The 26,551-nt window shown below is 32.8% G+C and overlaps 2 protein-coding genes and 1 pseudogene across 2 annotated transcripts; 1 reads left to right on the forward strand and 2 right to left on the reverse strand.

The window, feature by feature from the left end:
• The first annotated feature begins 37 nt into the window (after positions 1 to 37).
• On the forward strand, positions 38 to 5,836 carry LOC148621738 (uncharacterized). Its single transcript, XM_088576416.1, has 3 exons — positions 38 to 345; positions 1,762 to 1,885; positions 4,494 to 5,836. The coding sequence occupies exons 1-3, from the start codon at positions 68 to 70 to the stop codon at positions 5,649 to 5,651; spliced, it is 1,560 nt and encodes a 519-aa protein (XP_088432542.1). The 5' UTR covers positions 38 to 67; the 3' UTR covers positions 5,652 to 5,836.
• Positions 5,837 to 10,791: 4,955 nt separating this feature from the next.
• Positions 10,792 to 13,489, reverse strand: LOC148621739 (toll-like receptor 4). Its single transcript, XM_088576414.1, has one exon. The coding sequence runs from the start codon at positions 13,448 to 13,450 to the stop codon at positions 10,985 to 10,987; it is 2,466 nt and encodes an 821-aa protein (XP_088432540.1). The 5' UTR covers positions 13,451 to 13,489; the 3' UTR covers positions 10,792 to 10,984.
• Positions 13,490 to 14,650: 1,161 nt separating this feature from the next.
• On the reverse strand, positions 14,651 to 16,966 carry LOC148621740 (uncharacterized; annotated as a pseudogene).
• Between the last annotated feature and the right edge of the window lie 9,585 nt (positions 16,967 to 26,551).

Raw genomic sequence — 26,551 nt, forward strand, 5'->3', positions numbered from 1 at the left:
ACATCAAAAATGTGAGGTTTTAAACCAACCCTTTACCTTTAATTTGTCAACATAGCCATGCTGCAAGATGACTTTTCGATATCTTTGCAAAAATATCCAGCAGAAGATATTGATCGGTGGCTGTAGACCTTCAATTATTGAAACCACTTTTCGTTTTATTAGAGGAAGAGGTGGTTCAAGGAAAAAACCATTGTCAAATGCGGAATTTCAAGAATTTCTGGCTGTAGAAGATGATAATGAGGTCGATTTAGCCGATTTAGCTGGTAATCCTGAAAAGAGTCAACTTGTAGACTTCATTGCTAATGTTAACTTGAAAGACCCAGAGACCAGAAGAGAATTAAAAAGGTTATTTACATGCTGATTAGAATTGTAAATAAGGAAATAAAGTAGCCACATTCTATAAAGGTCAAGAGAACTAAATTAATAGAAATAAAATACAAGTAGTCAGTTTTAATAACTGATTTAAAGAAGAAAGAACTGCCGAAGTTTTCAACCAAAAATGACAAATAGCACTTGACAAGAGGAGAAATACAAACTTTCAACTCCAACCACAAAAAATCAAATGACCTTGATTTACATAATTGTACTTTTACAAAATGTATTTGCAGATTTTAGGAGGTATACATTGTACATGTAGTTATTTTTTTTTCTTTTTGGATTCAGTGTCTGAAGCTATTTTCTGATGTGGCTGTCTTCTTACACTGAATCTCAGAAGGAATAAGAGAAGTCCTTTCTTCTATACTCGAATCATTAAACTGAAGGCCGTTCTAGAGCAAGCAACATACATTTCCAGTGTCAGTAAAATAGCAACTTCTGTGAGAGGAGAATATGATAGAACTTGCTAAATATGTGTATCCAATGCCAAATTAAAATGTGTTTAAATGTACAAAGAATTTTAAAAAAATTACGGTAGTGTTATTAAATATTTATAACCTGTGTCATACATTTATACATGTACATATTTTGTGTATTGTGTATCACACACTTGTCAGTATGTGTATTATAATTCAACTCAGTCTTGATCTGAAAGATACAATGTACATGTATCAAATGATCCTTGCCTTACAATCCAATTCATATAATTTTTTTTTACAAATACATGTAGGTAGATTTTGTGTTTTTTTTTAAATTAAATTTCAAGTATAAAATTTTGCATTAAAATCATTCATTTATCAAGAAAGTGCATTTTGAAGTGCTTGATATACATTGTATGTTAACTGCATTTTTTGTAGCTTACATAGGCTAAACTGTTGTGTTTATATCTAATTTGACAATACATTATTTTCTGTGGCTGCTTATACATATATACTTCACATTAAAGAGAATATCGATTAAAAATTTCCACAGCATTTCTAATTTACAAAAAAAATGTAACAAAAAAGTTAAAAGAAGTGACTTAATTGTACACTGACCTTGCAATCAATACAGATGTAGATTGTATTGATTTTAATAGAGTATTTACATGTATACCACCATGGACAGATCCATAGGAAAGATTTGCACAGGGGTACCTATACATTGGCTATACATTGGTAGGTCTAAAAACATAAAATACATACATGTAAATCACCCAAAGCTGAAAAAATGACTTTTATCACAGAATGTCACATTATCAGAATTTCAAATATTCACCAGATGGATTAGCCCAAACCATAAATTGATCTCTCCATGCATATAAATCTTCTTCTGATTGCATATATTACAGATGATAAAAAATTTTACTACATGTATGGCTTTTTGCTTTTTATTCTTTCTTACTAGATTGGAGAAACATGACAGACACAGATTAAAGAGAACAATCATCAAAAAGAAATTATTTAAGAAAAAGCCTGAACTCAATGTACTTACTTGGCAAGCCAAGGAGCAAATGAGATATCTTCATCAGGTATGAAATATCTGTTGGTATTCCTTTTGTTTTTTTTTTGTTCTCCTCTCAGCATCAGCTGGCTGATTTTTGGGTTTTTGATCCCTTAGGATTAAAATACATGCACCCTATGCCATCGGTCCATGCCAGGGAAGTTCCCTACTATTTCTGAACTCAACATGAAAATATAGTTCAAATGTTGTTCTTTTTTATCATTCATTTCCTGTCATAACCAGTATATATGTTTCTTTCAAATATTTAGCTCAATAATATTTTATTTTTTCTGTAAAATGAAATTAAGATCTAGTCTTATAATAAACTGGAGATTTGAGGGACTCCTTTGGCCTTGAATGATATTTAGTGATAAAATTCAATTAAGGAATTTAGTTCTTGCAGTAATGTGTCAAGAAACATTAAGTGTCAGTCTCTGTAAGAATCAGGCAGTGGGTGAAACATGGTATGAAAAAAACCACCATTTTGAAAGTTTTAATTTTTTTCTATTTGCATGTGACCAGATTCAAGGAGAAAGACAAGATTTTCCATATCATGTTGGTAAATTGAGTTACAACTTCATTGAAATGCACTGAAATTAACATTTCAAGGGCAGATAACTCTGTTGAAAATATCACTTTTCTAACAATCTATTGAAAAATTTCAGAGCAAATCCAGTGATGCAGAGATCAAATAATAGTCTTTTTAAATATAGAAATCACTCTTGAGTAAAAATATATTGTCAGATCGACAGGTTTTTGACTTACATGTTTCTGTTTTTCCCAGTTTGCCTGATTCTTACAAAAACTTACACTTAAATGTGTTAAGCATATTTCATTTAAAAACATTTATCACTCAAAATATTCACCCTGTCATATTTTATGATTAATTATCAGGAATTGAAAAGAAGTGATTTTAACCAAGTAAAATTTGCGGGAAAATTCAAATTGATAAAAGTGTCTCGTTCTCGAAAATCTTACATTCATCAGGGAAATTATTTTCGTAAGGTGAAATTGGTTTTAATTGAGTATAATTACAGTGTTGGATAAAAATTCAGTTAAAATGTTTTATTTTACACCATGTAATCTTCGAAAGTTAGTTCATGCTTCAGTTTTTATTAGAATCAAAAACCTTTAATGCTAACAGCACTTTTATTAAAAGTACCTAATTACATGTACATACAAACTTTAGGAACTAAAAATTGTGAGAAATTGAATCGAAAAGGATTTTATTATTTTTACCTTTTTTTCCAACTTCTCCATGAATGTTTTCCTCTTGTGGTAGATTGCCTGATATTTATATTATACTGATTTTTATGCACTGTCATATTTCTTGAACCACCTAACATCAAGAATTTAATTAATTTGTACTTCATTTAGGAAAAAGCAGTTGAAATTTTTGGTTTGACTGCCTCGAAACAGCTTTATTTCAACAGAATGAGCTGAAATTTTTAGAATTGACTGTTTAGTACTACATAATACATTTGTTTTTTTTTCTAAAAGAGACCATTTATTTGAAATTTTTGTGAGTCCAGGGCCCAGTTTCATAAAAAAAATCTCAAATTGTGATTTTCCTCAAATTTTTCCTAAACTGAAATTGCGACCAATTAGATAACTTGAGATTGCATGAATACTTGAGGAAAACTCAAGGATTTGATGAAAATCACAATTTTCCAATCCAATACACTTTTGTATTCCTTTGTATGAGGCAATGCTGTGTATAAAAATCCTCTCAACATGTACATGTATATATGTGTACATATATACCCCTTCGAACAATGTGAGCTTATCAACCTTACAGTCAATTTGAACTTGGATTATAATGCTGTTACACATTGTAGATAATTCAATGTAATAAGCTATTAATAGTGTGTTTTCCATACAGCTTGAAACAAGCATTTTTCTTATGTTCGCACAAAAACTTGATCTCATAAATTTTACTACAAGATGCCACCAAAGGAAGACTGGGATTGATTCACAGGGTTGTGATTTGAGCCATTAGTAAGAATTATGGCCATAAAGGGGTCAGAAACAAGTAATTTTTTTTTATATTTTTGGGTAATTTGAAGAAAATGGAATGAATCACTTTGAAATTGTACCACAAGTGCCATACCCCCAAAGGAAGGATTGGATTGATCCTGGAGGTTTTGACTTCAGTCAATTAGGAATAAGGGGCCAGAAAGTGACCGCTGCAATTCAGGTCAAATTCATGTCCTGTGTAAATTATCTAATTATAAACAAAATACAAAGCAGTATCAAGTTTGAATGCTGTGTCCATTCTTGACCCAACAGTTTGGCCATGTACTTTTAGGTGACTTATTATCTTCAATTTTGTGTAAGTTGCTTATTTCTTGCACTAAATTAAGAACTGAAAAGCTCTTTGACCACTTTGATTCTGTTCAGAAAACTGTTATGTTTTAAACATCCGGTCTGTACCAAACTTGAATGTTGGGTCCATAATTGGCCATTTTTTTTTGGATTGACCTCTGCTGTCTCATTGTCAAGCAATTGAATAACTCTTAACATTATAATCTATATGATACAAAACACTCATCTAGTAGTTTTACATTGTACTAATTGTACATCATTGTTACATCTTTGTATTTTAGTGATCTTTAATATATTGTTGTTTTTTAAAGGAAAACCCTGAAGAGTGGAATGTGGACAGATTAGTAGAGACTTTTCCTGTTTCTAAAAATGGAGTTTCAGATATATTGAAATCAACTTATGTTCCCAGGAATGAGGCAGAGATTAGAAAACATGACAATAAAGCAATAAAAAATACTGAAACTATCAAACAAAATGTAGAAAATGGTGACATTGAATTAGATGATCAAGAAATGGAAAAATTGAGGGAGAAATTAGCTAAGGTTGGTAATGCTGCAGGTATAAAATCACTGCCCTTAACAAAGATTGTAACAAGACAGACTATTGCAGCTCATAGTAAGTTACTAAGACCTTCAAAGAAAATTGGTCCATTTCAATCAATGTTAATGTACTATGATAAAATGACTAGTGGGGCAGAAATTCAACAGGAACAGTATGTTTTACTTCCTGAAGCAAAGTATGCAGAGGAGGTAGAAGAAAATAATATTGTTACTAAGAAGCAAAATGGAATATTAAGTGAATCTAATTTATTTAGTCCTAGGGAAGAAGGCACAAAATCACAAATGACTTCTGATGTTACCAAAAAGTCTAACAATCCTAATGATTATATCTCACAAAAAGGACAAGTTAGTGTGAAAAGGGTGGATGAATATAATAGAACAGTATTGGACATGAATAAACATCATAAAATGAGAAATATTTCCACAATTAAAGAGTCAACATGGAGGGAGCGTAACAAACTTGACCATTCACTCAAATGGAAGAAAAAACAAAAGGTGTTTGATCACAACCTTTCAAACGAGGATTCTATATCTGACTACCAGTCTTATCATCAAAGTTCAGAAGAAAATCAAAGTTTTAGATATGAAAATTCAAATGCAAAATTTGACAAACATGGTATTGAAACTAATACAGCTACAAAGATCAATTCTTCTAAGATTAAAGCTTTGCAAAATGAGAATTTGGGTGCTGTTGATACAAACTCAAAAATAAAGAAATGGAACTCAGAACCAGAAGTATACACTCCTGATAAATTTGGTAAGGTTGTTACAAAGAAGATACCATATGCTGAACTTGAGGACAATAGTTATTCAAGATCAGTCACAACTAGAAGAAGAAAAAGGTCATTTTATCAAAAAGAAAATATTGTGTATGATCAACATGGAGAGTTCTTATATAAAATACCCTGAATCCTTAATTTTGTGTGTTACTTGTATATGCATGTACCGGTACATGTTCACTGCACAAGGTGAAAGTACAGTTGAATAGTAATTTGGTAAGTTTATCAGTGATAATGGTATACATGTAAGTTAAGTTTATTAGCCAATCATGTACCATTAAATACAGGGATTAAAATACATTTAAATTATAGAAAGCTGTCATTTTTTTTGCATTAGACAATCCATGTCTACATTTAGAGGTGACCTATGTGATATACTACCAGATATAGGCTAAGGCAAAAAAATGATAGTTTTGTTTCCTGCTACCAACAAGATCCAATTGGGCAGGTAGGTAGGGGAATTATTTTATTTTCAAAACATTTTACATTGAGTTAATGGGGAAACAGTTTAGAATTTAATGGTGCTTGAGCAAAAAATTGAAAATGGCCATGAAATGCTAAGGATAGGCACAAAAATGGGGTAGGTAGGGTAGCAGGAAACATATAATTTTTTTTCTGCCTGAAATGAGTTACTTCTGGTAAAATATGATATTAATGATACTACAGCAGAAATAAATAAATGTACCATGCACTTTCTAATTATTACAATATGTGTTTACTGTTTAATATTTACCCAGTTGCCATAACCTCTCATGCTCAATTCAAAAAAATATTCAAAAGGAAGAATTTAGGGAGCTCTGCTTTCATACATTGACAACAATACATTCATGTTCTTCATGGACTTGTTGATGTATATCAATCTAATTTCCTCTTTAAAATTACATAAATATGAAAAATTGGGAAGGTGTTCACAATGTTGTTTGAAAACACCAGTAATATGGGAATATGTTTATATTTTTAATTGCTTTTTGAGAGTATTCAGACTTCAGAATTTCAATTATATTTTGAGGAAATCACCACAGTAAGTGGCTTATTAAATTCTTTGTATTATATTTCATGTACAGTTATTGTCAAAAACACTTGATCAACTGAAAAAAAGACTTTTTAATGCAGGAGGGGTGTCATTCATACATCAATACAGTGTAAAACCCATGTAATCACGATATTGCCTGTTCCGACGTTGTCCCACTTAACCACCCCCCTTGGGGATTTTAATAAGTTGGCAGGTGAAGTGGTATTCACCTTGTCCGTCCATCTGTCCGTTACACTAGTTTGTTACAGATTTCTCAGCTTCTACCAGAGGGAATGCCAAGATATTTGGAATACTAGTATTGCTCTTTCGTGATGACTTGTACCGTGTCTCCCCATTTCAGGTTCATCGCTTATCTACATGACAGATTTCTCAGCTTCTACTGGAAGGAACGCTTAGATATTTGGTATATTGCTTCTGCATGTTTACTCGCACAGTATATCCCTTTACCAACTTTGACTGAAATGGTGCATTGGGGATGTTCTTAGCACGACGTAGCGTGCAACATCTTGTTTTGTTTTCTCTAAATTTTCAATGGATACACGTACATGTCACTTTTGAAAATAAATTGGAAAAATAATCTGCCTTTGTGACAGATCTTCACTTGTCAACTTGAAATGCGCATTGAAATGGAACAAAAAAGAACAGGTTTTTATATTTGTAAATACTGATTTTTATACCACCAATTTTTTGGCGCTCGTATATGATGTTATGGCGCATTCATCTGTGGACACTTCATTTTCGTATGATAACTTCAGTTGTGGGTGACTAATTGCTATGAAATTTTGATATGATATGATTAATATAACCACTAAAGTGAGGATCCTATATAATATGGAATAACGGCCGAAAAGAGTAAAACGGGTGTTTTATTAAAATCCATGTAGAATTTTTGCTTATCGTCTGATTTTGATTTTTTATTGTGTTTTTTATTCAGTTCTGGTAAACAAATGTATCAGCAGATCTTTTTTTATTGTGTTCCTTATTCAGTTCTGGTAAACAAATGTATCTGCAAAGTTGATGCGCTTTGGACCGTTTTCTAGTTAAAAGTGGTCAAAATTGGGCCACGCCCCCCCAAAAAATCGACTTTTTAGTTAATGGTTCGATTTCGAAATGTTTTTTAACTGGATTCCTTATGAAAACCCCTGCCTGCCTTTTTCATTCAGATTTCAGATATCGCTTACGGGTTTCAAGTTAAAAGGAGTCGAAGGGACCACACATAAAAAAATCGACGTTTTTGTCTGATTTTGACTTTTTAATCGAATTTCAAATTTTGTGCAATAGAGTGTCCAAACCAGTCGTTGTGTCCATAATGAACGGCAAGTCCTTATGCTTAAGAGTGTCAAACACTAATATTGTGTCCACACTTGTTTCAACTGTTCAGGGTTTGACCACTGCGGTCGTATCATAATTGAATTAATTAACCGTTGGGAAGTAATAAACCTGCTGTAAATCTGGGTCCAGTCGAGGGATAGTGGAGTCTTGAGGTCAACACCCATCACCCTATTCTTTCGGATGTTTTATTAATATTTGACAAAGAACGTAAATTATGAATATTTTGAGACTTTTTTTTACCCTTTCCCCAGTCTTTAATTTTCTAAATCTGTCTGACTTCTGCAAACAAATTCAGACTGAAAATTTCTTAAGGTAAGGGAGCGACCATTTAATTTTTTTTGAGGTGGGGCTAGGACCACAGTTTCTATCCTGCTTTTATTTTTGAGAAAACATAGGTCCTGCCTTTTTTTTTTCATCGGCGCAACTCTGCCTTTAAAATTTTTTCCAAGAACCACCCCATAGAAATCAATTCTCTATTGAGGGATTTAAATTGTGTTTTGATATGACGTGGTTGCATTTTTTTTTTTTGGGGGGGGGGGGGGGACTTGAGTGTTCTGGAAAGTTAAGCTTTCACTGAAAGGTTGTATATTCGGTCTGAACTCCGTCTGATTGTCAGTTAGGTGACAGTTTCCGTACTTTCTGATCTTTGCAGATTATAGCTTCATATTTGTAGATTGTTTTATCATTACAACTTTCAGATCAGGTTGGAATTTCGTTAATTCCGGTTCGTTTATTATGTACCTGCCGCAAATGCGATTTATGGGGTATATAAGTTTCACCCTGTCTGTCTGTCCAAACTGTTAGCAGCTTGCAACATTGTTAAGAGACTTTGTGGGATGAAGTATAACCGCATAGAGATGCATATACTGTCAGGAATTTATGTCTGGACACAAAATGTAGAAATGACTGTTGAACTTAGGCGTTTTTTTTCAGGAAAACTTGGTCTCGTGCGTTCAACAACTTGCAGGAGTGTCATGAAACTTAATGTGGTGTTAGATTACCATATTTGGATGTGCATATTGTCAGGAATTTATGTTTAGACAAAAAATGTAGAACTGATGACCGTTTGGACTTAGGCATTTTTCAGCAAAACTTGGCCTAATGCGTTGTCCACAACTCCTCCTGAACGACTAGCAGGATTGTAATGAAAATCATTATGGTTATAGAATACCATTTGAAGATGTGCATATTGTCAGGAATTTATGTTTGGACAAAAATTGTAGAAATGACGGCTGTTGGGCTAGGGCGTTTCTCTTCAAACCTTGGTCTTATGTGTTGTCCGGAACCTTTCTTCAACAACTTGCAGGATTGTTATGAAATCTTGGGTGTTAATTTACCATATTAGAATGTTCATATTTTGTTTTAAGTACATTTGCAATCATATATTGTCAACAACACAAAAAGTAGTGCTGATTGTGGTTTGGAGTTGGTAATGGTAGCAAAATAAAAATTGTGTCTGAATTGTGTCCACATTGGTCCCCAAGTGTACAGGGTTCAACGAGCTGTGGTGGTATTAGTCCCGATAGGAACAAGTCTAGTTTTTTGCTGAGTTGTGATCATGATCCTTGACTTCAAAACTAATTAAATAACTGTCAATGTTGATTGAATTGATATTTGGTACATTATATTTTACGATGAAACGTTACAGATGTTTTATCTTAATTATTGCCCTTGTACCTAAGCTCGGTTCCTCGCACTTTTCAATCTAAGCTCTTTAACGTACAAATGTATTTTTCTGCCGACAGGAAACTATGCATTGCCATACAATAACAATACTCTCATGATGCCTGATAAGAATTTAGTTAAGACAGGATTCATCATGTCAGTGTGCATTGTATTTTAATCTTCAACAATTTTTAGAGAAAAATTTTAATGTTCGAAAACTAACTATGATATGTTGTTAGTTTCTGTCAAATATCATAACGCAATTATAATAAATGTAGGTTTTTTTTTTTTGTCTTATCCAGCTGCGTTGTGCAGAACATTTTATTCCTTGAATAACACGAAGTTGACGGAAACCATGATGTCAACAATATATGTGGTTATGAGAGTTCTTTTCCAACTTCACTCAATATGTTTCAACAATCAATACTATAATAATAATTTATAATTAATATTAGTTGTTTTTTTTATAATCATACACATAATAATAACACTTTTCATCTGCTACAGAGGCAAAAAGATTAACATATTTATCAGTATACATGTAAAATGTACCTGCATGCCCCTTTTACAATTTTTACGTATCACGATTGAGCAGGAAGGAATCGATTTCTATGTCAAGTACAGTACTGTACTTCCTTTACGCCCCAAGTGCGGAATCTTCTGACTTATCAGATCTTGTCATAGATCCCTGGTGGGTTAAGTCGACCTCAGTCACACATCATATTATCTTGACCTCTTTTAGTCATTTCTGGACTAAACTCATGTATAAAAATGATGATTTTGCAGTTCAAATTGTAAGTTTTTACCTACGTCAGTCACCAACGGTGAAAATAGGTCTAGCAGCTGCTCGACTCTGTCCGTCCACTCGTCACGCTTACGGGGTACCAATTTAGTGTGATCTATAACTCTAAAAGTATTTAACCAATAGTATTCGAACTATTCACTGTGTTTATGTGTATATTGAAGATGAGCACCTCCTTTTATCCAGAAATTTGATTTTTTTTTAACTAAGCTATTTTCAGCAGTGTATTTCATCATTATTCTGTACATTTCTTATGAAAATTTGTACCCCACACTATAATTTTGATCATATTTAAGAAACTTGTATGCTGGCAGTTATATATGACGGTGCCACAGGTCCAGACACGGATGGGTCTTACGTTCATTTGTGCTTACAATAATTGAATTTGACCACCCGCAAGGCGTTTAAATATATTTATAAACTTATATATTTATTTAATACTGTTTTCCTGCAACATTCATTCTTTTGTATGTGACCAAAGAAAAGCTAAGGGTTTTGAACCAATACACATTTCCTATAGGCTTCGAACAAATAAATAATCAACATATCAAGAATTGAACTGTCAATATAATAAAGTAAGTTTAACAAGCGTTTCAAATCAGTATTGTAGCTCTAGGTCCATTAATTTTGATTAAAAGAACCAAAGTCGTAATTTTTGCCAAACCATGTTCATTTCTTCGGCGTCATTTGGCCACTCGATAAGTAAAACGTCTTTCCATAATGTGGCAAATTCTGCAGGTATTTCCGTGACTGAAACATCTTCAGTGACTACAATGACTTTCTGAAGGGCTTTAGAAAACTTTTCATATTTTACTCTTTCGATCTCGAATCTGCCCCACTCGCTTTGAACGAACGTTGGCGTAACAAGAAATACTACATGTCTGCTTTTATGAATCGCATTTGCTCGTACATCTGCAGTAGAGTCACCAACACTGAAGTCTCTGTCCCCAAAACACATTTTCAGTCCCCATTCACGCTCTATCTTGGGTTGCAAGTGCTTCGTCAAAAAGGTTACGTTGTCATCCGAATAAGACACATAGACATCATATTCAAAATCGAGTTTTAAATGTTTCTCTGCATACCTCCGAAATTTTCGGTAGAACCAAAATATTAGTCTCCATCGGAAGTTGTATAGCAATGTAGTGCAAATGACAATCGAAACCAAAAATACTAACAAAGAAATACCTATCTTTAGCAAAACTTTACTTTTGCAAGCTATAAAATAGTGATTGTAGTCTTCTAAAACATTTTTGGTGTAGTTAGCCACATCGTTCCCGCCTCGACCTCGAACCAAACACGTGTAATTCCCAGCATTGTCAAAATTCACTTCGGAAACAGATATCCAAAGAATAAAATCAGCACTTTCGCACGAACAAATTAGTGCGTTGCTCTTCAAATATAGGTCATAATGACCCAAACGTTCAATTTGAGTGCTTATCCATTCCCTTACGATAGTCTGTATAGTGGTGAGATGATTGAAAGAAATATCAAGTTGGACAATAGAAATAAAATTCGTTAATGTCTCTGGTATTATTTGAAACATATTATTCGAAAGATTTAGGCACCTTAGAAATGGAAGGTCACCAAAAGAATTTTTCTTGATGTACCAAAGGTAGTTGTGGGAAATATCCAGTGTTTCTACTTTAGATGCCCAGTCAAAGATATTCTCATGGCTAGGTATAAGCTTATACAACTCCGCATCTCTCGAAATTAAGACTGAAAGATGTTCTAAAAACGGAAACTTTCCAAAAGTAATTGTTGCACTTATACCCGATATATCTAGATATTCCAGAGAATTATATCCTTCAACAATAAACCGTGGGAAAATCTCTGTATCGAAGTAAGACATTTCTAAATGTCTTACAGATGAATTAATAACCCGAAGTTCCTCAACCCACCACCGAGCCATTGTGTGAGTTATCCGAAAAAATGTTAGCGAGAGCTGAGGAACAGTTATTGATAATTTTGGAGTAACTGCTGGTTCTTTTTTGGTTCGGTAGAAATTACTGTTTTCATTATTAAAGTCAATGTTTAAGAAATCGACATTAGAATATCGAATTGGTGTATAAGAATAGTCAAGAACCTTTATGTTTTTTGGCATCTTTAACACGGGAGTAATTACTGATATATCAGTAAATGTGAATCTGTTCGCCGAAATGAACACGTTTTTCCAGCAATGTGGATATCTAAGCATTAACAATGCATTCTTGTCGATAGAAATTATATCGAGGTCAGAAATATCAATAGTTTCTACACAAATACTGCCGATGATACGTGTCAGATCAATTGTTACAACAGTATTATATGCTATTAGTCCTCGGAGAAGTAAAGCTTTCATTTTCCTGTCTTTGAAAGACTGAAGTGCATTCAAAACTTCTGCTAATTCTACAGAGCTACTCGTCAGATCTAATATTTGTAAAAACCGGAAATATTGAAAAGCTTTAACTTCGATCTTGTATGGTTTACCACGACAAGAAGTCAAATTCAGAGTTCTTATATTCAATGGCAAGTTTGAAAAAGTTTTATTTCTGATTAATTGAATTTTGCAATAATCAAAGTGTAAAATGGTCAGATTCCTAATCCTTTTGAAGTGTCTTCCGAACATTGGTTTGTTTGCGAGGTCAATCGAGAGTTGTCGAAGCATCGGGAGTTCATTTACAGGAAGGGTATAATTCAAAATACTTGCCAGAGACTTCTCCATATTACGACTAATATCTAGAATGGAAAGTTTCCTGATTCCACGGAACGCTCCCGGTGGATATGATGAAGACAATTTTAACTTGTTACCTGACATGGACAGATGCCTAAGATTTGTTAATCCACTAAATGCATTTGGCTCTAAATAACGTAATTCATTCTTATTAATAAAAAGTTCCTTTAAACATCTATACCGGTAAAATGCTCTTTTCGTAATAATAGATAATTTATTTCCATTCAAGACAAGCCTCAGTAGATCCGTAGGAAGGTTATTAGGAACACTTTGAAGCCCCTTATCCTCACACAGAGCTTCTTTTATACCATGTTTGTCTGTTCGAATAGTGCAGACTGAGCTAGTATAACATATTCCATAGCTCATACACATAATCCACAGAAACATTTTTTCCTATAAATGGTCTAAATCACTCCTGCCCCAAGAATCAAAAATGCTTCCGAGTTTTAAAGTGATCAGAAATTGCTACTTGTGATTTAAAGTAGATTTCGTGTAACCACTTTGTTAATTTGCATTTAAGTACCAGTCCATATAAAATTCAGTCACTGCCAATGGTAGAGGTAATTCATGGTGTAGAAAATACCCCAAAAACAAACAATGCTTTTTCGGTCTACATGTGTTATATTTTTACATAACAATAGCCCTTTATGTGTTCAGATCTTCATTTTTGAGGAAACCATACATTCAACTTCCACTTTAATAAAAACAAAGAAGAAAAACAAACCAAATGAAGAACGACATCTCGTGCAAATTAGTTTCAATTTCATTCACAATCGAGACATTTTAAAGGCAACAGTCGAATGACAAACTAAATGTGGTAATGTCTTCTGTAACTGTCTCTGCATGAGAAATAAAGGGAATTCGGGAGAATGTTGACAGTCATGCATGCATGGATCACCTACATGTACTGTATGATCTTCATATTGAGTGGCACTTAAATGCCGCTTCTCTTATTATTACGTACTGATTCTATAAAGTTAAAGGTGAAATACTACATTGAAAATTAATGTATATATGTCCTGAGTTATTGTAGATAAAAACGAATAACATTTTCAATATAGTTAAATATTAATATGAGACAACAAATATAAAACATTATTGACTGAAATTGTTGAATTATAATGTTTATTAGATAAAAAAAGTGTACATTATCGGAGTCCCCGACTATAGCACTCTACCATCCATTTGTGATGTAAATGATACTCAAAACATCCAAACTCTTCAACATTTACTTAAGTTTTTTTTTTTTTTTAATTTTCTACGTATACCAACCAAAAACACGGAGAAAGCGCAGAACACTTGTTAACATGTTTTGGAATCTATTTTTCTCTCATTCTTGAAAAAAAAAACCCACCATGGTCCGAAGACGTGACAGAAAGGAGCGACGCAGTGCTCAGCAATGATTTTTTGGGAAAGATATACAAGTACTTACGAGTACAAGTCATGTACAAATGTACTTGCATTAGTATTTTACATACAAAATCATGCGACTTATAGAAGCACTATATTGTAAAGGCAAATAAAACATATTATTGTATAGATAGCAGTGTTTTATCAAATTTTTCCAGTGTAATAAATTTTGATAATTCACTCTGTGAAATCTGTGAAATAAGCACATAAAGTCGTTTCACACATTCTTAAGGTTGGATTTCATTGGCCTCAGCAACACGAGAAATCCAAGCTCATTATCATTCATTCATAAAATAAGACAGTAATTTCAACTTAGATTTGTTAGTCAATCTTCTTTGCAATGCAAACTATAATTAAAACTATTATCAAATAAAAAATGAACACATACAAAATATTGCATGGGAGACTGATCCAACCAGCTGGTCTTTTACATGATAACCTGAAATGATACTATTATTTTATCGTCAGTTGTAGATATGGTACATCTAAAATTATTATGAACTTGAATTGGATTTTCTATGAGAAACAACTGAGTCTATTCTTTTTTTCAACAATATCTAGCAAGAATCGAATTTTTACTTTTTTTTCAATGAAACCTACTATGAGATGAAACATTTTTAACATACTTGTACGACAATGTCCTGTGGCTACCTTGTATTGTGTCTTCTAAGCTTGTTTTATATTATTATGAGCTGTAATACATATTTAACGAAATCATTTATTAAAGTACCTTCAGGAGATTTGTCGTCAGGCTTCGTATTCATACACATGTCCTTTTCAATTTCAAATTTCTGGCTTATCCTCTTTGTACCAACATGACATACCAAATCAAAAGGATGGTGAACGCACGTCTCTGGTGTATTGTGGTAATGCAGTTCTATCTCCGCTCGATAAAACAAACATACGGGTTTTGTTTTGACAAACAAGTTATCCGTTAAATTCATTTCCTGTATACAAATTCTAAAAAATAGCATTTATTTATGTCGTTTTAACATTTCCCATGAAATATTTATATTCATAAATTAATGGTGAAGGCATAGTGATTAATATATTATAATTCACTTACCACTTCCCATAATAAACAGAAAATTAACATTCGTTTTTTTTTCAAATAACTTGTGTTCTTAGGAGATAAAAATTATATTTAATGCACTGTATATTTCAAAATTAAGGGAGATGACTCTGTAAGTGACACTCAAATACAATAGAATCTATTGGATTTTCAGTGTTGATTATCTCATAAGAGCAAACAGATTGGAATGAATTATTACACATTTCATAATATATACACATAAAACAACCTAATTACAAAAATAAAAATATGTCCCCTTTTTGGGGGTATATCACATTTTTCAGATTTTGCATGGTTCTTACAAAGACTGCTACTTATAGTATCAAAAACGTACTGAAGACGTTTTGAAATTTTTTAAAAGCATATGAATCATAAGTCTAGTATATCATGTGGTATTGTTATTCTTTTGTCAGCACTCAAAATATTGAATACTTACTCCGTACATAGCAGTACAACTTCGGGATGGATACGCCTCCTCAAAGGAAATAGTCATTTTAAAATCTTTCTTCTTGTTTTCTTTGTGAGACTTTGTTTCTGCAGGATGATCTAGAAATCAAACGAAAAAATGAAGGTCCATCCATTTAACATAAATTCTCTTTCAGTTATGAATGGGGTGAATTATTTCTCCACTCGAAATAGTTAATAGTTAAATTTGTATCCTGAACACCAAAGTTTAAGCGAGCATGTTACAATCCTTTAATCAAAAAGAATAAAGATTATAGATTTGAAATGTCATAATAAAGGTTAAGCAAATTAAAAGAGAAAAGGACTTTATCGTAATTAGAAAAGCAGAGAATGCGTTCCCTTACCTGTGCGCCTGGTCCATGCATCCAGTTTTCAGTGGAGTCCGTGTGTGTGCGCGTGTATGTTCTTTGTTATGTGCGTCTTTTTTGTCTATATATTTGTACTAATTGTTACCTCAGGATTATTTCCTTTTTATTACCGTTCGAATCCAGGTTCGTTCCCTTCATTCCTTTCCCATTACATCATTTAGCAAATAACATATATTACACTAAGATATTATTTGGTTATCTTATTTTGACACATGCAAATGAAAATAAACTTACGTTCAAAATTTTAATCTTCAACAGTCATGTTTAAAACTTGTTTGTAAATATTGAAGCCATACTGACACGTGTATGGGACGTTTACGTCGTTTTCATCTTGTGACATTATTGTCAATGTCGATGTCCGGTCTTTACTACTAATGTCATTTGAATATTTGCTGTCATTTATTGTGATACCATTGATAGATATTATTGACGCGTTTATTCCTTTGCTCCAATGATGTGCTTGTTGGGCTCCTCCGATAAGGAGCATGTCAATGTTACATCTTTACCAAACACAGCAGGTTTACTTGATAGCATCCATTTAACAGGAGAAGCTAAATGAATATAAAATGTATCTCGATCCCAATGCATATTAACATTATGAAAATCATTATGTATTGTTAAGGAAACAACCATGTTGGAGCATTCTATTCTCCTTTTATGATTTCGCTCCTATCTTTTTATATTTTACACTTTTACCCTTTGAAATAAAGGTAATATGACCAAAATATTTGCTAAGATATTTTTGCCATAAATAATGGCTTTTATAGATATCTTTAAATGATTGCTTTCTATTGACAATAAGACAGAAAAAAAAACAGAATCTAGTACGAAGTTAAATATATGCGAACATTTTAGACTATTTCATTCAAACGTCCCGCAACCAAATGCTGAATTGCGACGTGGAACACTGTAGGGGTGAAATAAAGTTTCAATGTCCATTTAAGCTTATTTCGTCCGATTAAAGAAATTCGTGCGCTCGTGTGTGTGTGTGTGTGTGTGTGTGTGTGTGTGTGATGCAGTTGATCTTACTCTCAGAAAGGAAATGTTTCTACGTTCGGAAAGCAATACGTGACTGAATTTTCTTTTTGAGAGCAGAGAGTAGTGAAAACGAACATTTAAAGTATCTAAATCTTATTTTACCTACCATATGCATACGGACGCGCAGTATCAATGAAGAAAGTCATCACAATAAGCATCTAAAATAGACTTCTAAATTGTATAAAATTATCTGCAAAATGTGTTATGAATATAAGTGGTGGTCCTAGTATACAAACTTCACATAAATTGGTAATTTACAATATTTATATCAGTGGTGTTTCTTGTATAAAGAAAAGGATGAACTGTGTAGAATTACTTTTTGTGGGTCGACCAGTTTCCGTTGTTCTACTGGCTTCCATCTAAAACTACATAAAACTGTTTTTTTTTTTTTTTTTTAGTTTTTTTTTTTATTTATTTATTTTTTTTTGCTAATATTATCCATTATAAATTTATTATTAGTGTTGAATTATTGTTAAAATATTGCAACAAAGTATTTACTTTCTCTTCTATAAATATTAAAGTATATTCTATACCCAGGATTTTATATAGGGTAAACAATGTTTACTTACCATGATCATATAAATATATACCCGGACTGTTGTTTCATGATTATTACATGAATCTTTATGCTATAGTTTCTAGTTAAAAATCAAGTTGATGTATTTGAGGAACAAAAATGAAATTCCATGACATAAGTGCAGTGATGCATACAATGAAAATAACTCTTTTGTCATAAATTTTTGTATGATTACCGGCATTTAAAAAACAAAGGAAAGTGTAATCGTACTGTTATTGTAAGACTTGGTCAATTCAGGTTCTTCAGGTATAAGATTGTAACACAGTTTTCGAAGTTTTATTTACGGCCAAACTGTGTATATCATCTGTATCTAAAAGTATTTACATTCATGCTGCAGTTTGGAAGGTGATAAACTTAAGACACACCGACAGCAGCTTCAAGGTATTATATTGTAGTTATTTTGATAAGTCTGGTTGCTAAAAAATATTCAATAAGGCCCTAGTCGAAAAACACAAGTTTGTGTTGAAGATTTCAATTTAGCATAACTGCAGAGAGAATACTGGGTGTTTGGAAAATTTAAACAGATCACTGTATTAGTTTTAAAAGTTTTGTTTACAAATTTGTTAATCAAATCAACAATATGATTAAATAATACAAATTCAATTGTTATGTCTTTATTTATTACAAAACGGAAATTATAGACAGTTGGCTTACTGCGATTATATTTCTGTAACTATATGATTTCGTTGTTAGATGCCGCAATGTATCATTATTTAATTTCCCGTGTACTACCAAAGATGAAACAGCTCCAGCTATACTTTATTGTGAGTTTAATTCATAGATCAGGTAAGAGGGAAAATCTTTTTTTATCTACTTCGAAGAGAAAAAAAACGAGCACTGGACTTTGTGCAGGCAGTGTTTCTATAGATGTGACAGGAGTTTGAGTCCCGCAAATCGAACGACCAAAAATTTGCTTCGCAAATTTGAAAATTCTAACATCGTTGGGAATTTTTCAGACCCTTCTATGCTTACGTTATCTTCCCTGTATCAATTCAATGGAGCAGTATAGTGAATAGTCGTCACATTCTAAGACTTATATATATATATCTAGATAGTAAAGCAATAGCAAATAAGATGATATAGGTGCTTCATCCCATCAGATGATCACACACACACACACACACACACACACACACACACACACACACACACACACATATATATATATATATATATATATATATATATATATATATATATATTTACCTGCTATTTTTATTTTCATTCTTATTTTGTTAAAGCATGAATTTATAGGCAACGTTAACGCAATAGAGTTATGCCAAATACATGTAGTTTGCTTCCTGGCAATCTGTCATTTAGAATTCTTAACGCCCTTTTCTCAATAAACTGTTATAATAATATTAACTATTATGATATATTTCTGAAACTTTCAATTTGTGTTAGTTTGCAGCTTTCAGTCTGAATACATTATAAATGTTGGTACAGTTGCTATACTACGCTCTCCTTTTATTTCCCACCAATCAGTTACGTGGTACGGACCACTGGAATTAACTCCACACAGCGATTTTTTCAATATCAGTAGAAACGTTCCTGCATCTAGCAGGTTAAGGGTGATCGGAAACTCAGAAGACGGAAAATAAGACCTTGAAATTACAAATGTAACACAGGCAGATGAAGGACTGTATAAGTGTCGGGTTCTTCAAAACCGCCCAGTGGAGTGTAAGATAAGATTGACATTAAGATGTAAGTTATAATTTACATTGTAAATGTAGAAAATTGCTTATCAAAAATAATTGGAAGTCACCATTTGTTAGAAATTCGTGCTGTCAGATTACAAGTACACAGAGAAATTTAATACACTCTCTGGTGTACCAATGGCATACATACATGTACCACTGATCCTCTGTCACTTTTTGAAGTTTCCTTTTCTCTAATTAATTAAATTATAAAAACAAATAATTAACACAATTGTATTGAAACCATACACTGACTGTATCACTTGAATGTAAGGAAGTAATTCCTTAATATTGCTAATGATAAGCCTGCTTTGGGAACACTTTTGTCTTTATTTTGTTATTATATATTGAAAATTTGGTCAATAATACTTAATACAAAGATTACACTTGAAGCTTTTCAAAATCGTTGGATTTTAAATAGTTAAGTTAAATTGACAAACGTAACTCCCACATTTCAAACTGCGATGATTTCTTCAGATTTACCGTATTTTGTATCAGATAATGAACATGACCAGTATGCTACATCTGTCATAAAGTAATGAACATGACCAGTATGCTACATCTGTCATCAAGTAATGAACATGACCAGTATGCTACCAACTGTCATTAAGTAATGAACATGACCAGTATGCTACCAACTGTCATCAAGATAATGAACATGACCAGTATGCTACCAACTGTCATCAAGTAATGAACTTGATTAGTATGCTACCAACTGTCATTAAGTAATGAACATGACAAGTATGCTACCAACTGTCATCAAGACAACGAACATGACTAGTATGCTACCACTGTCATCAAGTGATTAACATGACCGGTATGCTACCAACTGTCATCAAGTAATGAACATGACCAGTATGCTACCAACTGTTATTAAGTAATGAACATGACCAGTAGGCTACCAACTGTCATCCTATAATGAACATGATCAGTATGCTACAAACTGTCATCAAGACGTACACAATGAACATGACCAGTATGCTACCAACTGTCATTAAGTAATGAACATGACCAGTATGCTACCAACTGTCATCAAGTAATGAACATGACCAGTATGCTACCAACTGTCATTAAGTAATGAACATGACCAGTAGGCTACCAACTGTCATCAGGTAATGCACATGACCAGTATGCTACCAACTGTCATCAAGATAATGAACATGACCAGTATGCTACCAACTGTCATCAAGATAATGAACATGACCAGTATGCTACCAACTGTCATCAAGTAATGAACATTATTAGTATGCTACAAACTGTCATTAAGTAATGAACATGACCAGTATGCTATCAACTGTCATCAGTAATGAACATGACCAGTATGCTATCAATTGTCATCAAGATAATGTCACAGTATTCGTTTACAGTACTCCAAAGTATCATGCACAATATTTTACCGGTGCAGTGAACTCGAATAAAACTAAAATATGAATAATTTACATTCAATTTTAATGGCAAAATATTTTGTGAATAAATAGACGGAACATTCGTGGATTGGGTGAAATGACAAATAACAAATCCACGTACTATGTTCTATTGAATACTAAAAAAGTAAGACAGCTGTCTTCAGTGGTCGTTCAAATTGATAAGTTCAATTTCTGTCGTTTTATATTTTCTTAAGATATGTTTGAAAAAAAGTGTAATAATCCAAAAGAGAGCGACAGAGACAACGCGTACTTAAATGATAAACATAAAAGGAAAGATATCACACAAACCAAACACATAATAAAAGAATGGGACTTTTGTCAAAGTTGACCACATCGTTTTTCTCTTGGTATTATGATCCATTCGAGTATTGGAAGTCATGGTTTGGATCCATAGCAAAGTAATACTAAAAAGTAATCAAGAGAACTAAGATTCGAGTAGAAATCATAAGATGATAATCCTAGAACAAAGACCAGACAGTGAAAACAGGCACACACAACAAAAAAAAAAAAAAAAACACAAAATAGCCAAAAATAACACGTACGAAGAAAAAAAAGCAAATGCGCAAATCGGACTCCACCAAAAACTGAAAGCATGGACCAGGTCACAGTCAGGTTTAGCACCCTCTGCTTGTCTAGAAACACCCACCGGAATGCTCATAAATGTTAAGTCCAGGATAGACGAAAGAGGAAAGGAAAACTATGACACGGTGACTAAATCGGTTATCATTTTACAGTAGATACTGTTCCTGTGTCTGCGATAGGGAGACAAAAAGACGATTGGTTGGCTCGGATATATGATAAAGTGTTTAAGTGGGACAAACGCCTTTCTTTCGGATGTTGCTTTTTTGAGCTAGCACACTGAAACTTAAGATCAACGTGTCCATATATGTTGGTAGTGCAAAGCAGGGAAGGCTTGATAAATCGAATGTCCTTGTCATTAAAACGGTGGATGCAATATCTGCTAACTACGATCAATCGATTAAATTCGGAAAATGCATTAGGTGAAGTGGTCAGGTAGATCACATGTGTGCTTGTTAAAGGGGGATCATGACAATGACAATTATAAAAAGAACAAAACGGCAAAATGTTTGTAATAAATACCCATGTTAAACTAAACTTTCGTTTTCCTTCCTTACTCTGGTAGTTCATGCATGTGAATTGTCATCTTGATTGCAGTAAATGAGTTATCATAAATCATGGAAACAGCAGTTACTTACTTTATATATTTTCTTTTAACTTATAATGTCAAATACGCGATGGTAACAAAGACACAACATCTACATTTACAGTCTCCAAGTATCGCGTAGTTTTGGGGTTTGTATTTCAATTGGAGCACTTGCTGCTATTACAGTAATTATTATCTGTAAAATAAAATTTATCCACAAACTTTGTTCACGAGATTCGGTTAGTGGTCATGAATATGAAGAAGAATGGATTGAGTTTTATTAGAATCGGTCCAACGGAAATGACAGAAGAAAGGGAAGGAACTAATGATTGTTCTCACTCAGATGTCGATTTACAAATCATGGACGATGTAGAAACAGAACAAGAACGCAATAGTGACAGCGAACGTCCATGTCGTTCTTATGATACGGAGAGTGGATTTTAGTGTAACTGAAAATAATGACAGACCCTATCAACTGTTACACGAAAGACGAAACGAGAAAAAATATGCTACTCTAGCGATGTAATTATTCGATCAGCGTTTGCATATATATTCTAATCTTGTTACTCTTCTTTTTTTCTTCTGCCATACTGTCTCTATTAAGTATTGATAAACTGATGAGCTAAGCAATTATTATTTTCCATTTCCGATACTATTTTATCACATTTTTTTTTCATCAGTTCGTAGTAGTGAACGACGTCCTTTATGTATAGATGCTATGAAATGTGAAAGGAAAAAAATCTTTCTGCCGAAATTGACATAAATAGGAAATGATGTCCGCAGTTAGGGTGTGTTCGTTTGAACGTATAACGCAGACGCATATCATGTGTTTCAGGAAGTCTTGCATATTCCCGTTGGTCGGGACATCACTGCGGTGTAATACATCAACAATGTTAAATGTAATTTGAGTAAGAATAGCTCAGCCATTCAAAGGCAATGCCTTTACTCTTATTGCGAGAAAATTTTTAAAATCAAATTTACAAGCTTCTTCAATCTCTATCTACGACGGTAAAATGTTCATTTGGTACAAACAGAGACATAAGTTAAGCACTACGTATGACAGATCCGAGAAGCTAATATTCTGCAATAATTTACACCTATGTACAGAAGCGGAGTATAGGTAACAATAGTGCATTTATGTCTCTTTGGTATTCATCCACATCTTTGTCCGTACATAAGACCTAGGCGAAAATACAGATATGTGCACGATTGGTGTTTATTAAAAAAAAAGAAATGTACAAGAAGAAATTGTATAAAAAATAAGGCACCTAAAATTGGTTAATACTACCGCTCATAGTTTCTGTTTTTTTTTTCTTGGCTTGAGTTGTCTTTCGTTAAATTGGTATACTCCTCTATAAACTTAAAGGACTGATAATGTAAAAGCTGAAGTCACTGCTCAATGTAGCATGGTAAAATAAAAAGGATAATAAACTGGAAAAATAAATACTTATTTCTCATTCAGAAGAGAAAAATACTTAAATTTAGAAAATTTTCAACTGAGAAATCTGTGAATTTCGTATCAGCTCACACAATCTAAGAGTGGAAACAGAAAGGCATAAAAACAAACCTTTGACAGGAACTTGAGAATATGCAATTTCTGTACACAAAATGAAAATGTTCCCTTTTACAACAATAAACGTGCTGTTTTATATTCATTGGTCGATTACTATTGTCAAAATTTAAGAATTTAGATGAAACCTCCAAATTTTTGTGGTGGATGACTAATGAAGATACTTTTGTAATTAAAAAAAATCGCAAACTGTCTTATTCAAGGATTTAACCAAAGGACTGATTCTATGGTACGATTTAATCAATAAAACTAAACATCAAATCATATGAATCAAAATATAGTATCAAATTAAGCCAGTGTCGTTCATCTTAAAATCTTCCTGAAAAAATCAGAAATATACAATCATCATTTCTAAAAGCTTCTTTTGAAAGGGAGTTCTTGCGGGAATTTTGTTTTGTAAAACTGTAAAACAAATGTAAATCTGATACAAAACGTAATAAGTCGCAGTTACCCTACTTTTTATTACAAAATAAAATAGAAATAATTTGAAAATCGGGGAAAAATGAAGCGTCAGCAGTGTGAAGCAAAGCCGATATACATACACAATACAGAAAACCAAATAAAGTATAATTTTTAGTCATTCGGTTGACCATTATTTATTTGCTCGAGAGATAAGCAAAATCCCTTACAAATCTGTATACAATTTTGTTTTTAATTCCAAATATTAAAGTTGAATTATCTTGGAAGCAAGTTCAGGGAGATATCTTTTTAAATCAAAAATAATTATCGTAGATTTATCTAACAATTGTTCAGAGAAGTAAAGGGTATAACATATTAAAGAAAACTATTTGTAGTTTATTATTTATGTTTGGTTAATAAATCGTGTAGATGTGATACAAATAATATGTGTATGCAGGAAATACGATATTATTGCAGATTGTTACCGATGTTTTCGTTTCTGTAATTTACATTTTCAACCGCAATGAAATCCCATTGAAATAGTTGGGGTAGATCAATTTATTCTTTCCACATGACAAGCATATGAGAATGAAAACATTCAATTATCGTGCCGTCTTGACCAACTTTCCCCCCATTAAAACAATTAAATGTCATAACAATTTAGTCACTTAGGTTTTTTCTTTAATCAAATCCAAGAAGGGATGGTGGCCGTCTGTTTGTCGAAATTACTTGATAAAGATCTGATATGAAGCAATCAGGCAATTGAGAAACGCCAATTGTGAACATAATTGAAACCGATGGAGATTCAGATCGTTTGATTATTACATTTGTCTGAGAGGTTCCAAATAAATGTAAAATGACAGAGATTAATATCAGCTCATAAAAACATCTTTGATTGTTTGGGAAAACAATAAACTATGGTAATTTACCAACATGAATACTTTATTTGGTTTAAATAGCTTTGGGAAAACATAGAGAAAAAATGATGTCATTTGTATCGCAAGATGTCTGACTGATACCCTTCAACTGGTGGAATTAAGCCATTGAAGTACGAAGCCCTGTTACTATTTATTCTTTTTAGCACAATCTGAAATTGTATATAATTTTAACCAGTAGTAAAGTAAATGCAAATTAGGCTTCTGGAACCGGGTTATATTGCTACAAGATTGAAGTCATCACTACAGAAGTATTATGATCGTCATCATGAACTCGTGGATCGTTACAGTGTATCCATCTGCACCATGAAAAAGTAATCAAGAGAACCAAGGTTATAGCGGTAATCAAATCAATGTAACCCAGGGACAAAGACCAAACATTGAGAAACATGAATGAAAATTGATTTGTTCAACGTGTAATAATTTTCCTTTCCTCTATCGTCTACCCCGGACTTGACCTTTTATGAGCAACTAGGCGGATGTTTCTAGAAAGCAGAGGACTCTTACCTTACCGGTGTATCTGGTCTATGCTCCCAGCTTTTGTGGAGTCCAAGTTGCTCATTTACTTTTGTTACTTTGTATGTATTTTCTTTTGATTACTATATGTTCTTTGTTGTGTTTGTCCGTTTTCCATGTGTGGTTTTTGTCCCTGGATCACATTATATATATAAACATGTTAGAAAATCTATAATCTATAGTAATATCGTGGACTTGGAAAATTCAAACTTCTTAATGTCGTTGGTCCGTTTTTCCTCGGACGGTAATAAATGGTTACACAATTTCTCGGTGCAAGCGCTTGCGTTGTAGGTTCCAAACTTCAATCTTAATACACTAAACGTTTGATATTCATTTTTTATCAAATGTATTTGATTTAAGATATACGGAAAACATAATCGGAGAGTTTTAATGTAAAAAATATTTACTCAAAAGATACAAATAATTTATTATTAATCATTGACCATTAAACAAAAAAGATGCTGTAATACCGAGATGAACCCATATCATTTTCATGTTCACCATGAATCTTTTTAAAAAGATTGTTCTTGAAACAAACGGGTGTTTATTTGTCGCGTTCTATCAATACTCGCTTTTCTTGAATTATCTTGCAACAAATGATATCAAGTTGTAGTAAATTGATTAAATGATTGATTAGTTTGTTGCTCAATGACATCATTGCCAATCCCATATACACCGAAATATTTCTGTGGTCAGCTCTAATGGTAAAGGAATTTAGTTTTCTAAATTAATATGTTATAAACATCTTCTTTATGAATCATATGTAGGTAAGCTATAATAAGTCATCCTCAAGATATGCCACAAAAATGATAACAGGATGCCATCAACAGACCACGTTAGATTCCGGTT

Source organism: Perna viridis, chromosome 3, assembly GCF_037379345.1.
Source record: "Perna viridis isolate PV_CMFRI_1.1 ecotype Kerala chromosome 3, ASM3737934v1, whole genome shotgun sequence".
Taxonomy (NCBI): domain Eukaryota; kingdom Metazoa; phylum Mollusca; class Bivalvia; order Mytilida; family Mytilidae; genus Perna; species Perna viridis.

Coding starts and splice junctions, on each gene's coding strand:
- LOC148621738 (XM_088576416.1), top strand. CDS start 68: ATGACTTTTCGATATCTTTGCAAAAATATCCAGCAGAAGATATTGATC. Junction 346..1,761: donor ACCAGAAGAGAATTAAAAAG/GTTATTTACATG, acceptor CTTTCTTACTAG/ATTGGAGAAACATGACAGAC. Junction 1,886..4,493: donor AAATGAGATATCTTCATCAG/GTATGAAATATC, acceptor TGTTTTTTAAAG/GAAAACCCTGAAGAGTGGAA.
- LOC148621739 (XM_088576414.1), bottom strand. CDS start 13,450: ATGTTTCTGTGGATTATGTGTATGAGCTATGGAATATGTTATACTAGC.